This window comes from Furipterus horrens, unplaced genomic scaffold (assembly GCF_987537825.1).
Source record: "Furipterus horrens unplaced genomic scaffold, mFurHor1.1.pri manual_scaffold_1, whole genome shotgun sequence".
In the NCBI taxonomy this organism is placed as follows: domain Eukaryota; kingdom Metazoa; phylum Chordata; class Mammalia; order Chiroptera; family Furipteridae; genus Furipterus; species Furipterus horrens.
This window is the reverse complement of record NW_028327171.1, coordinates 107,503,738-107,519,303: the sequence shown is the minus strand read 5'-3', so window position 1 is coordinate 107,519,303 and position 15,566 is coordinate 107,503,738. Positions and strand designations below refer to the sequence as shown.

Here is a 15,566-nt window from a genome sequence, read left to right as displayed (position 1 = left end):
AGAGGCTGAAGTGTCTCCTGAAGACCAGATGCAGCCATTTCGAAGTGGCACCTAAGTCTATCTTTGGATGAGATTGCAGAGTTCAGGCAGAGTGTCCAGGACACAGCAAGGGCTCCATGGGCGTTAGCTGCCACTTCAGCTATAGCCTGTCCTTGCCCCTTCTGTGCAGAAGCTGTACTTCCAAATCTTTTTCATTACCCCAAACAGAAACTCTGTACCCATTGAATAATGACTCCGCCTTTCCTTCTCTCAGCTGGCCCTGGTATCCTCTAACCTATGTTTTGTCTGTATAAATTTGCCTATTCTAGACATTTTATACACTTGGAATCATCCACTAAAAATATAAAAGACATAGGGGTAGCTGATATATATATATATATATATATATATATATATATATGCTGCCTTCAAGAGACCCATCTCAGAACAGAAGATCTACACAGACCAAAAGTGAAGGGATGGAAAAACATATTTCATGCAAATGAAAAGGGGTAAAAAAGCTGGGGTAGCAATGTGTATATCTGACAAAATAGATTTTAAAACAAAGGCTAGTAAGAGACAGAGAAAGTCACTATATAATGATAAAGCAAACAATCCAACAAGAGGATAGAACCCTAATAAACAGTTATGCACCCAGCATAGGAGTACCTAAATATGTAAAGCAAATCTTTTCTTTTTATGTTTTATCAATTATGTTGTTAGAGTTGTCCCAATTTCTTTTGCCTTTGTTCCCCTCCACCCAGTGACCCCGCCTCCCTCCAGTTGTCCCCCTCCTTAGTCCATGCCCATTGGTTGTGCATATAGTTCTTTTCAACATCTTCCTGTCTACTCCACTCCCTCCTACTATGCTTCTTAATTCCTGCATCATCTCCCTCCCTTTCCCCCCACCCCCGTCCCCGCTGACCTCCTCCCAATATGTTCCCCATACCTATAATTCTTTTCCCACTCTTGTTGCCTACTTAGTTTGCCTTTGTTTCAATTCCCTAGCTTCTGTTTTTGGTTTCATTTTATTGTTCATAGTTTTGATCCTCCTTCTTCTCAACAAGTCCCTTTAACATCTCATATAACAGTGGTTTGGATCTAATGAGCTCCTTCAGTTTCACCTTGTCCTGGAAGCACTTTCTCTGCCCTTCTATTTTGAATGACAGCTTCACTGGATAGAGTAATCGTGGCTGTTTTTTATTTTCATTTCTTTGAATATTTCTTGCCAGTCCCTTCTTGCCTGCAGAGTTTCCTTTGAGAAATCAGCTGATAGTCTAATTGGGACCCCTTTGTACATAATTCTCTTCTTCTCTCTTGCTGCTTTTAAGATTCTTTGTCCTTAATTTTTTACATTTTGATTATAATGTGTCTTGGTGTGGTTCTCCCTGGGTCCAGTTTATCTGGAACTCTCTGGGCTTCCTGGACCTGTGGGTCTATTTCCTTCCCCAAGTTAGGGAAGTTCTGCTTCATTATTTTTTCACATAATTTTTCCATTTCTAGTTCTTCTTCTTCACCTTCTGGCAACCCTATGATTCGACTGTTGGCCCCCTTATAGCTGCCCCATAAGTTTCTGAGCTTCTCTTCATTTTCCTCACTTTTTGTTTCCTCTTTCTGCACTGGTTGACTGTTTGTTCCTTCCCTATGTTCTGATCTGTTGATTTGATCCTGGTTTTCCTTCCCTCACCACTTGTTTCATATGTGTTTTCGTTCATTTCAGCAGGACTAATCTTAATTCCTTCCCTGTCTTGTTTAAGATCTGCTGTTCGGTCTGTAAGCTTTCTTATAACTATAGCTCTGAACTGAGCCTCAGGAAGATTATCTATCTGCTTGTCCGATAGATCATATATTTGCTGTCTGGTCAGTTGTGTCACTGGGGTCTCTATCATGATCTGTGCCATGCTGACAGTTTTGTGTTTACCTTTGCTTCCTGGGCAGGGCTCTCACGCCTCCTACGCTATAGGGGGCGGAGCCCCGTGCACTCGTCACTACCAGGCAACCCTTCTCACCACACTGTGGCGCTTTGTGTGTGGGCAGAGGTCCAAGATGGATTCCTGCCATTCCCTCTCTGCTGAGAGACCGGGAGCCTCCTCCTCTGTCCCCACGCCCTCTGGGCCTCAGAGTCTGAGGCAATGGGGGTCTGCCTTCTCCATCATTGGAATCGCGAGCTGATGGGTTTGGTCTGCAGCCAAGGGTGCCCCCCAGGCACTTCTCACCTCCCCTTAAATACAGGTGTCTATGCTAACCGCAGTCCCACCGCCCTTTGCTGCAGCTGCCGCTGCCAGCACAGCTTAACCTCTCTGCCCCGGCTTCACCCCTCCTACCGATCCAGACAAACACCACTTGTTTATAACTTCATATGTTGGACTTCCATGTAGCTTTATTTTCTGGAACTTCTGGTTATTTCTGGTTTTGCGGTAGTTGTAGTCCTTCTTAGTTCTGGAGGGAAACGGAGTATGTCAGTCTAGGCCTCCTTCTTGGCCAAGAGTCCTGTAAAGCAAATCTTGGTAGACATAAGGGGAGAGATCAACAGATACAGTCATAGTGGGGGATTTTAACACCCCATGGGCTTCAATGGATAGATCTTCCAGACAGAAAATCAACAAGGAGACAGTGGCCTTAAACAACACACTAGATCACATGGATTTAATGGATACCTTCAGAGAATTTCATCCCAAAGCAGCAAAATATACATTCTTTTCAAATGCACATGAAAAAAAAAAATAATTGACATTATTAAGCGCTTACTATGTGCCAGGCACTCTTCTAAGCACTTTAGGTGTATTAACTCACTCAGTCTTCACAGCATCCCTGCAAGGTGGTGCTCTTTATTCTGACTCTTTGAGGCACAGAGGTGTTCAGAATCACCTGTGACCTAAGAACAGAGAGATTAGTTTGACCCGGAGCCTGGGTGGAGAGCAATAGACATGGAGGGCTTGGCGCCACCTGCTGGTCACCCACGGACCACCGTCTTGGTTGTTTCTAAAGTTCTGTTCCAGGGCCCCCCAGCGGCCACAGCACAGAGGATCTTTCCCAGCTTAGCCAGTCCAGAAGTGCATGTGGTTGTTGTCATGTGGTGAAAGAGGCCAGGCTGAGAGACGCTGTGGTGGCAGCGCCCCCTGGTGCGCCCGTCTGTCTCTACCTCAGGGGTCACGGACAAGATCCACTTGGAGTTAATATGTGCTGAGCACCTACTGTGTGTCAGGCATGATGCTATATGAAGATTCCTTCATTCCTAGCAATTCTATGAGGTAGGAGCAGATAAGGAAACTGAGGCTCAGAAAAAGAAACTCACCCAAAGTCACACAGCTTTTAAAAGATAGAGTTCAAACTCAGCTTTTCCCCTTTTTCATGATGACACCCCTTAGAAGAGGGCCCTTGGAAGAGGCCTAGCCTAGAATGTAGCCCACCCAGCCTTGTCCAGCCAGCGGGCCTATGGATCATTGTTGAAGAGAGCTTATTAATGTCTAGATGCTATAAAAGTTAACAAGTTGATGCTTTCAACTCTCTGAGCAGTGAGCAAGGAAAGCGGGTCAGAGGGGTGGGACAGAGGAAGAGAGAGGACCCTTGCAGCTCAAGAAGTAAGGCCATGAACTTGCACTGAAGAGCGATATGCCGGCTGGCTGCAGGCTCTGGAGCCATCCTTAGCAGAAGATGTGCTCTGTGGGTCCCAGAGACACTGGACCAGGACCCAAAGCCTATCCAAGCAGGAACAATGTTCTGCACTGCCAGCCAGAGCAGTAGTGCGTGCAAGTTAGGTAAGGCTGGAAGGAATAAGCTGATACTACAGTTCTAGCCAGAGGGAGCAAACCAATCACAGTAGGTTACAGTCAGTGAATTTGCCAAGGCTCATTATTGAAGATATTTTCCTGTGCCTGTATTATTATTTTAAGCTTCAATTGTCTAAGACTAAAAGACAACTCAAGTACAGAAGAGTCTTTATATATGTATAGTTGTTTGGGGAATGGAAGCTGCTCAGCGGTTACTCTTTTACTGGATCTCTCAGTTCATGATCACCCCTGAAACTACCCAGCCAAGGTGCTTCCCTGAATCCCCCAACAGCTCAATGGGCGCAGGCAGAGCCCCCCAAGCAGGAACCCAGGAGGCCTGGGCCCTCCTCGCACACTATAAAACTGGGACCAGTGTAACAGGGCAGTGGCCTGGGACTCAGGGAACTGCAGAAAGTGCCCAGCACCCCCACACAACGGGCTTTCCTGCCAGTCTCCCCATGCTGCCTGTGGCCAGCCTCTCTGCCAGCCTGGGCTCTGTAATCCTGTGGTCTGACTGCCTCCTTCTGTTCCCCCAGCGTGTCGGGGGGTGAGTTGTTCGAGCGCATCATTGACGAGGACTTTGAGCTGACGGAGCGAGAGTGCATCCAGTACATGAGGCAGATCTCGGCGGGGGTGGAGTATATCCACAAGCAGGGCATCGTTCACCTAGACCTCAAGCCCGAGAACATCATGTGTGTCAACAAGACAGGCACCAGCATCAAGCTCATCGACTTCGGTCTGGCCAGAAGGCTGGGTAAGTCCAGTTCACCTCTCCTGTTGTCACCAACATGTCATAGCAGTGGCTATGGCCATGTCCCATACACTGCATATGAGAGGGAATTGCACAGTATTGAAGTTAAAGTCAGAGACTGTGGGGACAGCTCAGGTTCAAATCCTGCCCCTACCACTTACTAGATATGTGACTCTAAGTCTCAAAATTCCTCATCTGTAAAATGGGATAATAGTAGGACTAACCTCACAGAGTTGTTCTGGGAATCAAATGAGTTGATGTAGGTACAGTGATAAGTGCAGTGCCTTCCACGTGGTAAGTAAGCACTATGTAGCAATTTATTACTGTTGGTGTTGTTACCCTCTTCTAGAGTCTTCACTCTGGTGCCTTCAGCAGCAAAACTCACTTTGGTGATGGTTCTTCCTCCCCTTTGCATCCTACTATAGAGTTTCCAGGCACTTTCACACATGTCTTCTCTTGTTTGATTCTCTAGGCAGGGCAGATTTTATGAGCCCCAATTAATAAAGTAGGAAAATGAGGTTCACAGCAGCTTTGCCCAGCAGGTCCCACCAAGAGCTGAAAAAGTGCTGAGGCTGGAATAAGGACCCCAGACCCAGTTCAGGCTTCTGAAGTCCATCTGCAATCCCTGCACAGTGTGGGGAGGTTGCAGGAGGTGGTTGAGGCCTTCACACCCAGCCCTGAGGTCATTTTGGTGGGTGATCGTCTGCCTCACTCACCGCCTCCACCACCCTGCCTGTAGCTCTTTGATATCTCAGGAATTGAGGAAATGGCTTCCCCTCTACACCCCCTGACCACTGCCTTGTCCACAAGGGGCCTGAGGGCTGACATGAGTTGTCCTTTCTTTCACCGCCCTGCGAGGAACTAATGCCTGCCTGGTGAATCTTCTGTCAGGATGCCGGGTCCCTGCTGAGGCCATGTGGGTAATAAAAAGGAAAGTGAGGGAGTGAGGTCCTGCCAGCCTCTGGCTCCCCCGGACCAGTGCCCCGAGGCTGGGCAAAAGCACCTGCTCCGCTCTCTCCACTGAAGGCAGGTGTAGGGGCCACGCTGCTGTGCACAGCCTGCCTCTGGGCAGGAACCGCTGACAGTTTAAACAAATAGGGCACAATAGGCCTGGGGAGCTAGCAGTGTCAGAGCTCAAGGAACACAACGGGCAGGCTCCCTCCGTGAGGAGATACGTGGGGACGGGGTGTCCATCAAGGACCAGAGAACGGGAGAGGTTAAAATGGAGCGGGAAGAGTTCAGGTTGGAGCTGGGGCAGAGCTGCCGTGTCTGAGAGCCATTTAGTGCTTTGTCTCAGAACACCTGTTGTGGGCTCTGTAGTTAAACATGACCAGATGCAGCACACAGGCCCAAGGTGTACCACAACCACGGCTGACAAGTCCTCCGGAAGATGGCACCCATATGCATACTTCTGGACACCTCTTGTCCTGTATGACTCAGAGACAGCACCCTGGAGTTAAGGTTTTTCCCAGTTATCCTCAGGAAGGACATGGTTCAGGAGTCAGGCCTCCTGGGCTTAGGTCCTAATCACCACTATTAACTGGGTGGGTAAATTATGCCACTTCCCTGGGCCTCCCTGTCCTCCTCAGGAGCATAGGGGGTCATACTTCCCTCTTAGGGTTGTCGAGAATATTACAGTAAATGGGAAAGTCCTTGTAAGCCGTGACTGGGTAGCTCAGTTGGTTAGAGTGTCATCCTGATATGCCAAGGTTGTGGGTTTGATCCCCAGTCAGGGCACATACAAGAAGCAACCAATAATTACATAAATACAAATCGATGTGTTTCTCTCTCTCTCTCTCTCTCCCCCCTCTTCCTCTCTCTCTCTCTCTAAAAAAAAAAAAAAAAAATTAATGAAAGTTTGTTTAAAAAAGAAAGTTCTTGTAAAGCAGGCAGCAGGATTTATAGCAGCACACAGTGGCTGTTAGAGATTATTTATTATCAAGCACAAGCCACAGCCCCTGCCTCAGGGCGCTCATGGGAGAGACAGACCCAGGAAAGAGCATTTGGGGAAGGGGCGTTAACAGCCTCTTCTGCCCTACCCCACCCCCTTGAAGACTTCTGAGGGGAAGGTTCGGTTTGTCGGTCGCACTGGTGCGTTGCTGCACTTGTTGAGTGGGGAGGCCAGTGTCTGTGCCATTCTCTGAGGAGAGAGCAGCTGAGGGCCAGGTCCTGTCTGTCCCTCCTGGGCACACCAATGAGGGTATCTGTGTATGGTGGGCTCCACAGTGTTCTGGCAACTGATCATCCTCCATCCTGGTTACAGAGAATGCAGGGTCTCTGAAGGTCCTCTTTGGCACCCCAGAGTTTGTGGCACCTGAAGTGATCAACTATGAGCCCATTGGCTATGCAACAGACATGTGGAGCATCGGGGTCATCTGCTACATCCTGTGAGTCTCGGGTACATGGGGGTGGGGGCAGAGAGCCTCACAGGAGGGTCCCCAGGCTGCCCTGATATTCAAGGGGCCAGGGTGGCTCATGACGGGGAGCCTGCCCTAGAGTCAGGAGGGTGGCAGGCTCCCCCTTTCCCCCTGACCTGCCCTTCTTGTGCTCCCATGAGGTCAGCAGCCTAATTCACACTTCTATGGGGACATCTAGCTCCACACACCAGAATCTGCCTTCCAGGCCCCTCACCATCCCTGATGTGGCCAGCCTGGGGCCTTTGCTCAGGAGAGTGGAATGTGGCTGGTACCATGTAATTTACCTTCACTTGTGTAGGTAGATATATAGAGAAGGAGGGAGGGAGCCCAGGTGCCCATCTCCTGTGAGCACCATCATTGTCTTCAGAGGACAGCACCCCATCCTCACTGCAGACTCTGAGTCTGGTATATAGACTGACTGACAAGCACTTTTGATGACAGAGCCTTCAGCGAGGCCAACAGACAACAAAAAGCCAACACAGTCATTAGAATTGGCAAGTCAGGTAGAAAATTCAAAGCCATTTCAGTTAACAATGCTAGACAAAAAAGAGAGGAGGTTAGTGACCTGGACCCATGCTTCACAAACAGCAACAGGCAGGAATCACTTAGGCCTCTTTAGATGGAGGGTCTGATTCAGCAGGTCTGGGGCACCTGAGAATCCACATCTCTCCAGGGTCCAGGTTGCTGGCGGCGCTGGTCCAGACTGTGCTCTGGGTGCCGGGCTCTAGAACACACCCTTTTGGTGGGATCTTGTTGGTTTAATCTCTGAGGTCCCAGCTGCAGAAAGTCATTGGCCTCAGAGGCAGCCCCTGAACTTGTGTGGCAGCATGCTGTCATGGGACAGTGGCCCAGAAGGCGTAGATGTGCGTGAATTCATTTTGAAAAAAAAAAATTTTGTTATTAAAGCAAAAGGAAAAATTAAGCGCCTTGAAAATATGAGGAGGCTCTCTCAGGGTGCTTTCTTAGATCCCGGGGTCTCCAGCCCCAGTGTGATAAATGGGTCTGGGTGACTCGGCTGCACAGCCAGATTTAGGAACCAGTGCCGCCAAAGCTTTAGCCTCAGTGCAATGCTTTGGTGCGCGCTATGGCTTTTTCACATGCTCAGGGGTCTTACTCTCACCATGGCCTGTTAGCACAGCCTCCCTCGGCTGAACCTGTATCACAGATTCTGTACCCCAGAGAGTCATCCTCTTCCCTACCCGATGTCACCCCCACCACCATCGCTTCCACCAGAGCAGCAGAGAAGAAGCCCCTGGCCAGGAAGCCGTTTCCTGCCTCTCCCTTCTCCAGCCTCCCTTCAGGAAAAAGGGAGCTGTTGAATAAAGAAAACCACACCTGATTCTGGAGTCCTGGCTCCTTGGTAAATAAGGAATAATGAGGCAGTGGGGCCTAGCCTGCCCCTCTGGGGCTGCCCCAGGCTGGACAATGCTCACACGGGATCTTCGGTCCTGGGGGAGACCCCCGAATTTTGAGAAACAGTCTTTGGTCAGCTTACTCTGTTTAGACTCAGCTGTCCTGGGTTGTGGCTTGGTCCCTGAGTCCTTCTGCAGTCATCAAGAGACTTGCCTCACCGTCTTTATTGGTTTCCTCACTAGTGTGGAATTGAGATCATCTGTAGCCATGGATTTTCACATGGGCTCTTGTTGAACCCTCAGAACAAGCCTGGAAGTGGGTCATGGCAGGGATGCGATCTTCATTTGGCATGGGTATGACCAGGGCCAAGGAATCCCACGTGGCTATCCACTCCTCACAGTCTTGAGAGGGTGACCAGCCAACCCGGTTTACCCAGAATTAACGAGTTTCCCAGGATCCAGGACTGTTAGTGTTCAAGCAAGGACAGTCCTGGGTCAACTAGGGCCCTTGGTCTCCCTGCTGGTCAGGGACAGAGCAGTGACTAGACTGCTCAGTAAGTTTTCCATGTAACCTATACTCAGATCATAAACCAAACACTAACAGGGCCCCAGGGTCCTCTCAGTTACTCTCCCCCCCACCCCAGATGTTCCTCACATCTAATGTCATGCATTAGTTTTGCCTAGTTTTGAACTTGATATAAACAGAATCACACAGAAAGACATGCCTGGCTTCTTTCGCTCAACACTGGTTGTGAGATCCATTGCTATTGTTGTGAGCAGTTGCAGTCTGCTTGTTCCCGGTGCTGCCCACTGAGTGAGCATCATCCCACCTAGGTATCCCTCCCATGCTGATGGGCTTTTGAATGGAGTCTACGTGGGTGTGTTGCAAGTACTCTGGTACATGTGTGTTAGTGAATATATTTATGCATTTCTGTTGGATATATATAGTCTAGAACTAGAATTACTAGATCATAAGAGCATTTTATTTTTATTTTTTAAGTATATTTTGATTATGTTGTTACAGTAGTCCCATTTTTTCCCCCTTTTGCTCCCCTCTGCCCAGTACCCAGCAGTCCCATCCCCCTTAGTTCATGTCCATGGGTTGTGCATATAAATTCTTTGGCTTCACCCTTTCCTGTATTATTCTTAACATCCCCCTGTCTATTTTGTACCAACCAATTATGCTTCTTAATCCCTGCACCATTTCTCCATTTCTCCCCCTTCCCCCTCCCAGCTGATAACCCTCCAGATGATCCCTATACTTATGATTCTGTTCCTATTCTGGTTTGCTTAGTTGAATTTTGGTTTTATTTTTTAGATTCAGTTGTTGATAGTTGTGAGTTTGTTGTGATTTTAGTGTTCATAGTTTTGATCTTTTTTTTCTTAAATAAGTCCCTTTAACATTTCATACAGTAATGGCTTGGTGATAATGAACTCTTTTAGCTTTATCTTGTCTGGGAAGCACTTCATCTGCCCTTCCATTCTAAATGATAGCTTTGCTGGATAGATAATCTTGGTTGTAGGTCCTTACTTTTCATCACATTGAATACTTCTTGCCAGCCCCTTCTTGCCTGCAAAGTTTCTTTTGAGAAATCAGCTGATAGTCAAATAAGCATCCCTTTGTAGGTAACTCTCTGATTTTCTATGCTGCTTTTAAGATTCTCTCTTTCTCTTGAACCTTTGGCATTTTAATGATGATGTTTCTTGATGTGGTCCTCTTTGGGTCTAGCTTGCTTAGAACTCTCTATGCTCCCTGGACCTGTATGTCTATTTCCTTCACCAAATTATGGAAGTTTTCCTTCATTATTTTTTCACATATGCTTTCAATTTTTTGTTCTTCCTCTTCTACTTCTGGCACCCCTATGATTCGAATGTTGGCATGTTGAAAGTTGTTTCAGAGGTTCCTAAACCTCTTCTCGTTTTTTTTTTTTCAATTCTTCTTTCCTCATTCTGTACTGGTTGACTGTTTATTTCTTTCTTGTGTTCCAAATCATTGATTTGAACCCTGGTTTCCTTTCCTTCACCATTGGTTTTGTGTGGATTTTCCTTTGTTTCACTTAGCATAGCCCTCACTTCTTCCCTTATGCGTTTGCCGTACTCAAGCATATCTGTCAAGCCTGTGAGCATCTTTATCACCAGTGTTTTGAGTTCTGTGTCTGTTAGGTTGGCTATCTCCTCGTCGCTTAGTTCTCCCACTGGAACTTTGATCCATTCCCTCTTTTGGGCCATACTTCTCTATCTCCTCATCGTGACTGGCTCCTGTGTATGTTTGCCTCTGTGTCTTAGGTAGAGCTGTCACTCCCATTACGTTGTAAGGGGTGGAGCCTTAGGTATTTGTCAGTACAGGGCGACCCGTTTCACCACGTTGTGGTGCTGTATGTGGGGGAGGGGTCCATGAGGGAACAATGCCACCTGCTCAGTTTGCCTCTTTTCCAGGCACTTGTCCCACTCTAGCTGTTGCCCTGGCTGTTGTTTCCAGGTGGGTGGGTCTGAAGATGTTCTAGGACTGTGGGGGCCCTTTAAACAAGCAGATTATGCTGAGAGACTGCCAGTTTCTTTCTGTGCCCCAACCCCCCCTGGTTTGCACAGTCAGAAACAATGAAGCTTGAATTTCCCTGGCATTGGGACTGTGAGCTGTGCAGTCTGGTCAGGAGCTGGGAACGCTCCCCAGGTGTCCCTCCTCACTTTTTAATACGTGTGACTGTGCTTTCCACCACTGCTGCCACTACACCGTGTCCTTTCTGCCCCCGCTGCACCCCTCCTACCTGTCTGGATGAGTATTTCCTCTTTATATCTTTGTTTGTTGGTCTTCCATGCAGTTTGATTTTCTGGAACTTCTGGTTGTCTCTAATTCTAAGGTAGTTGTATTCCTTCTTAGTTGTGGAGGGAGACCCAGCATGTCTGTCTAGGCCTCCATCTTGGCTGGAAGTCCTAAGAGCATTTTATTTTAAAGTGAAAATTCTTTTAATTGGAGAAACATAGTAATTTGGATAATAAGTTATATTGTTTACTAGATTGTTTTTAAAGATAAGACCAAGAAATAAGGAAGAACTTTTGAAATGGGGGAAGATCATTTTGGTGAGGGGGCACCAGCCTGCAGTCGTGTGCACAGGGGCCTCGGGCAGGGAGAGGGGTGTATGTGTGGGTGCAGCTCAGCCCTGCACATTTCCAGCAGTGGCCACAAGGCCCTGACTCCAGCATCCATCCCTGTGGACCACTCTGCCCTCTAGGATGTTTCCCCACTGGCTCTCACAGTGGGGATTGAGGCTTGGCAGATCCCCTCCCAAGCTAGGGCTCTCAGCAGAGCACATGGTCTCTCAGCAGAGCACACGGAGCTGAAAACAACAGTTGGAGCCAGCCAGATGGCTTCATTTCAGTTCCTGCTATGCAAAAATCTGGAGCTGCTGCTGTAGCACCAGAGAGGTCCTCTGGCACACCTATGCACCCTGTGTCCCACTCTTTGGAGCTTGGTTGTCTGTCTGACAGCCCCTATCAGGGCTATCTTCTGCATTTGTAACAGGAACCTCCTTTCTGGGGGCCAGTGAGAAATGGAGAGGCCAGGGAGTTGGGAATGTTTGTTGAGCCAGTGCTGCCTTGGTGGATTCTTTGACTTTGTTGGAGGAACTCCTTCTCAAAGCCCTGAGGGAGGTCAAGGCAGAGCCTGTCCTGGCCCCACTGCCAGCCAGGGTTTTCCAGGCACAGTAGAGATGCAGCAGGTAGGGCTCTGGGGCCCCCTTCCCTCTCATCCCTGATTCTGAAGAGAGACAGTAGATTTTGTGAATCTCCTGAAGACTCCTGGTGTTAGAAATACCTGTTTGTTTTCTAGCAGGAAAGAGGAGAGAAGACAGGAGTGCCCTAGGCCACGCTTCAATGTGGACGAAATTCTAAGCCCCGCCCATTTTCTAAGACCTCCTTCCCTCTCCTCCCTCCCTCCCCTCTATTTCCTGAGGACTTGGGGTACCCTCACTGCCAGTGGAGACACCAAAACCCTTCTCTGTGCCCAACCCTCATGCCTACTCCAGACTTCCTTCTCTCTCTCCCCTCCCCGAGACCTAGGTGAAGAGCTATTACTGTTTCACTTTCTCCTCCCAACCGTCTTCCTGACTGGGCTCAGCAACACACCTCTCACTTTTGCTCATTTGCTGAGCACCCACCATGGGCCAGAAACCCGGAGTCATACCCAACTGTCTACCTTCTGGGAGCTGCAGCTGTGAACAGGGGAGGAATCCCAGTGCCCGAGTCCCAGGTGCCACTCAGACGTGGGTTGGAATGCAGGCTCTTCAGAAGATGCCAGCAACTCCACCCAGGGCTGCCCTGTCCTCTCCACCAGTGAGCCGTACATGGTTTCTGTGACCTTCCGGTACCCCATGCCCACACCAGGCCCAGCCACTGCCTATAGGTTTGGCTGTCCAGGTGTCAGGGCAGCCCTGCTCTGAGAAATCACCCAGAGACCACTGTGGAAGCAAATAACTGGTTTATTGAGGAACCAAAGAAAGGGGGAAGGGGGTTAAGGGGAGCGGCAACTCCCAGACTGACTCAACGGCCTGTAGGAGCAGAGCAAGGAAACAGGAAAGGTGATTCCCGATTCTCCTCGCGGGTCCGTAGGAATCGCTGCCTACACTTCTGCAGTCACCCTTTTTTTATACTTGTGAAACACACCTTTCAGTGAGGGTGAGTTTGCTTATCAACATATTCAGTAGGTCATTTACATCTCATTGTTTTCCCTCTCCCACACCAGGTTAGTTAACATATCGGGCTAGGTTCATTACCATTTCCTCTGGGAATGGGTTCAGTCCATCAGCATATCCCTTGGAAACAGCTAAATCCATCAGCATATCCTTTGGGAACGGCTAAGTCCAGGGCCAGGTTGATTAGCATATACCAAAAGTCCAGGTGTGCGTTCTAGCTGCCTCCATGTTCTGACACCAGGTTCCTGGCTTGTGGTTAGCATGACTAAACCGCAGCTCTCTGCTTCCTAGGCCACTGCACAATATGATACCCCACTCTCTCTGTGAGACCTGCCCACTCTCTCAAATCTCCCACCACACTTTGGTATTTGAACTAAAATGAGATCAAAGACAAACTCTGCCTAAGCACTCAATATTTCTGCTAGCAGGTGTGTGGTCCCCTAGCCATTCATGCAGCAGGGTCATTTGTTTGCTACTTGAAAGGCATCGTGCAGAAAGTGTAGTCCAAGAAGCACTTCTGCACCCTCCTCTCTCCTGGTGTTCTGCCCTGTGAGCAGAGCAGGCCTCCACATCAGATTCCCTGGGCAAAGTTTTGCTGCAATAAGGTATTAAGAATTGAGAAATTAGAACACTCTGCAGTCATGACCTTTGTGACTCATCAGCACAAAGACTAATATTTGACCATTAGAAATGAGCAGGAAGACTCTGTATACACTGGTGAAAGATCATGTCCAGTGAAGAAAAAGAACATCCAAGAACTTGTCCACACTGATTACAATTTGCTGAAAACCAGATAAATCCGTTGGTTATGTTGGGGAGGAAAATACTTTGCTCTCCCCCTTTAGGTTCAGTGGTGGGGGACTGCAAATCAAACTGACAAAAGACAGATCAACAAGAGAAAGAAAAACAGATTTAGTTATGTACATATGCATGAGAGAGAAAGAAATGTGACTCAGGGGGCGTTTAGAATTTGAAGCTTATGTACTAATTTAACAAAGAGTGATAAATTGTAGAGAAGTGGCTAGAGTGAGGGAAAGGGGCTTGGGGTTTCTAGAGGGGTTGTGAGGAGGTCCTGGGAAATGTGTGGTAAATAGGGGTTAGCAATTTTGTTATGCATGTAAGAGTCTTCTCCTCTACAAATGGAAATTTATGTCACCTTAACAAAGAGAAACTTATGTCCTGCTTTTTTTTTTTTTTTTTTAGATTTCTTTTCAGAGAGCAGGGAAGGGAGGAAGAAAGAAAAGAAGAGAAACATCCATCATTTGTCTCTTGCATGCCCCCAACTGGGGACCTGGCCTGCAACCCAGACATGTGCCCTGACTGGGAATCGAACCAGCAACCTTTTGGTTTGCAGGCTGGCGCTCAATCCACTGAGCCACACCAGCCAGGGCTGTGTCCTACTTTTAGATGGGAAGAGAGAGGACAGAAAGCGAATTGCCTTTAGCTCAAAACAATCTTTATGCGATATTTTGGAGTGGTATACTCTGATCCCCTTCAGTTAAAAACTAGGCAAGACTAGGAAGAGTAGGTGAGTGGTTGAGTTCTTAATGCTAAGTTTATTCTGTTTGTTACTGAGTTAATTTTTTAATAAAAAGATGCACAGTCCTTATGAAAATCCTGCCAATAAAGTAAAAGTTCAAAGAAGAAAGTTTTAAAAAATTCTGTAAAATCCCACCACCCAGAAACAGCATTACTAAAATTAGAACACTCTCTTTGTCATCATGCTCTGCATATATGCCAAGTTTTATTTTAGAGACATACTCGTTAATGGGGGAGAGTGGTGCTAGGGAGCTCAGGCTGGCCAGGCGCCAGCCGGGGCTCGGGTATTTCAGACGGACGGGCTGCCAGGAGGGAGGAGCACCAGAGGCCAGAGGTGAGGAGGCTCACCCTGGCTGTGACCATTACAGAGATTAAGGCCTGCCTTTACAGGATTACAGTTCCTAATTAGGAAAGGAGGCTCACAGAAGGGAACCTTTGAGCATTCCACAGCAGGGCCATTTGCTTTTTCTGCGATCCTTTGGAGTGCTACAGGACTTTCCGCTCCGTGTTTCAAACGGAAAATGTAAAAACAAAAGGAAGCAGGCGGCTGACAAGCAGGAGTCTGGCTGCTCCATGATGGGGCTAACTGGGTCGGCCAAAGAACAAAAAGTCAGTGGAGTACATTGGAAGATCAAATTGACTTTATTGAACAACTCAGAAATTGGGCAGCATCCCATCTAGTAAAAGGAGAAACGACCTCGCGGCTGTGCAAAATGGAGGAGGTGTTTCATGGGCAGAAGGAGGGTGGGGCAAAGAATTCATACACAGCAAAAGAAAAGACGGGGTTGTTTCAGGGCCAGCCCTCTCCTTTGCGGGGAAGGGACAGCGGGGGTTTACCCTGCAGTGCTAGTCAGGAAGTCTCAGACTGACAGTTCGAAGGTTACATTTCTGGACTAGGTCGAAGGTACAATTAAGTCTTGGTTTGCTGTTGTGAGGTCAGATGAGTCCGTTTGGGGACTGTTATTCCTTTTTTTCTTTTTTTAACAATTCACACGGGACTGCAGAGATAGGAAAGCCAGGAGCCCCTGGGAATTCTAGCCCAGTACCCTTGGTGTAAACAGGGGAAAGTG

General features: G+C 48.0%; 1 protein-coding gene across 1 annotated transcript in view; it reads left to right on the top strand.

Moving 5' to 3' along the window:
* MYLK (myosin light chain kinase) overlaps nt 1-15,566 on the top strand; it is a 186,335-nt gene that overhangs the window by 149,733 nt on the left and 21,036 nt on the right. The window contains exons 26-27 of the mRNA XM_090277598.1: nt 4,286-4,503; nt 6,764-6,887. Coding sequence (XP_090133724.1) covers nt 4,286-4,503; nt 6,764-6,887 — 342 coding nt within the window. The remainder of the gene's footprint in view (nt 1-4,285; nt 4,504-6,763; nt 6,888-15,566) is intronic.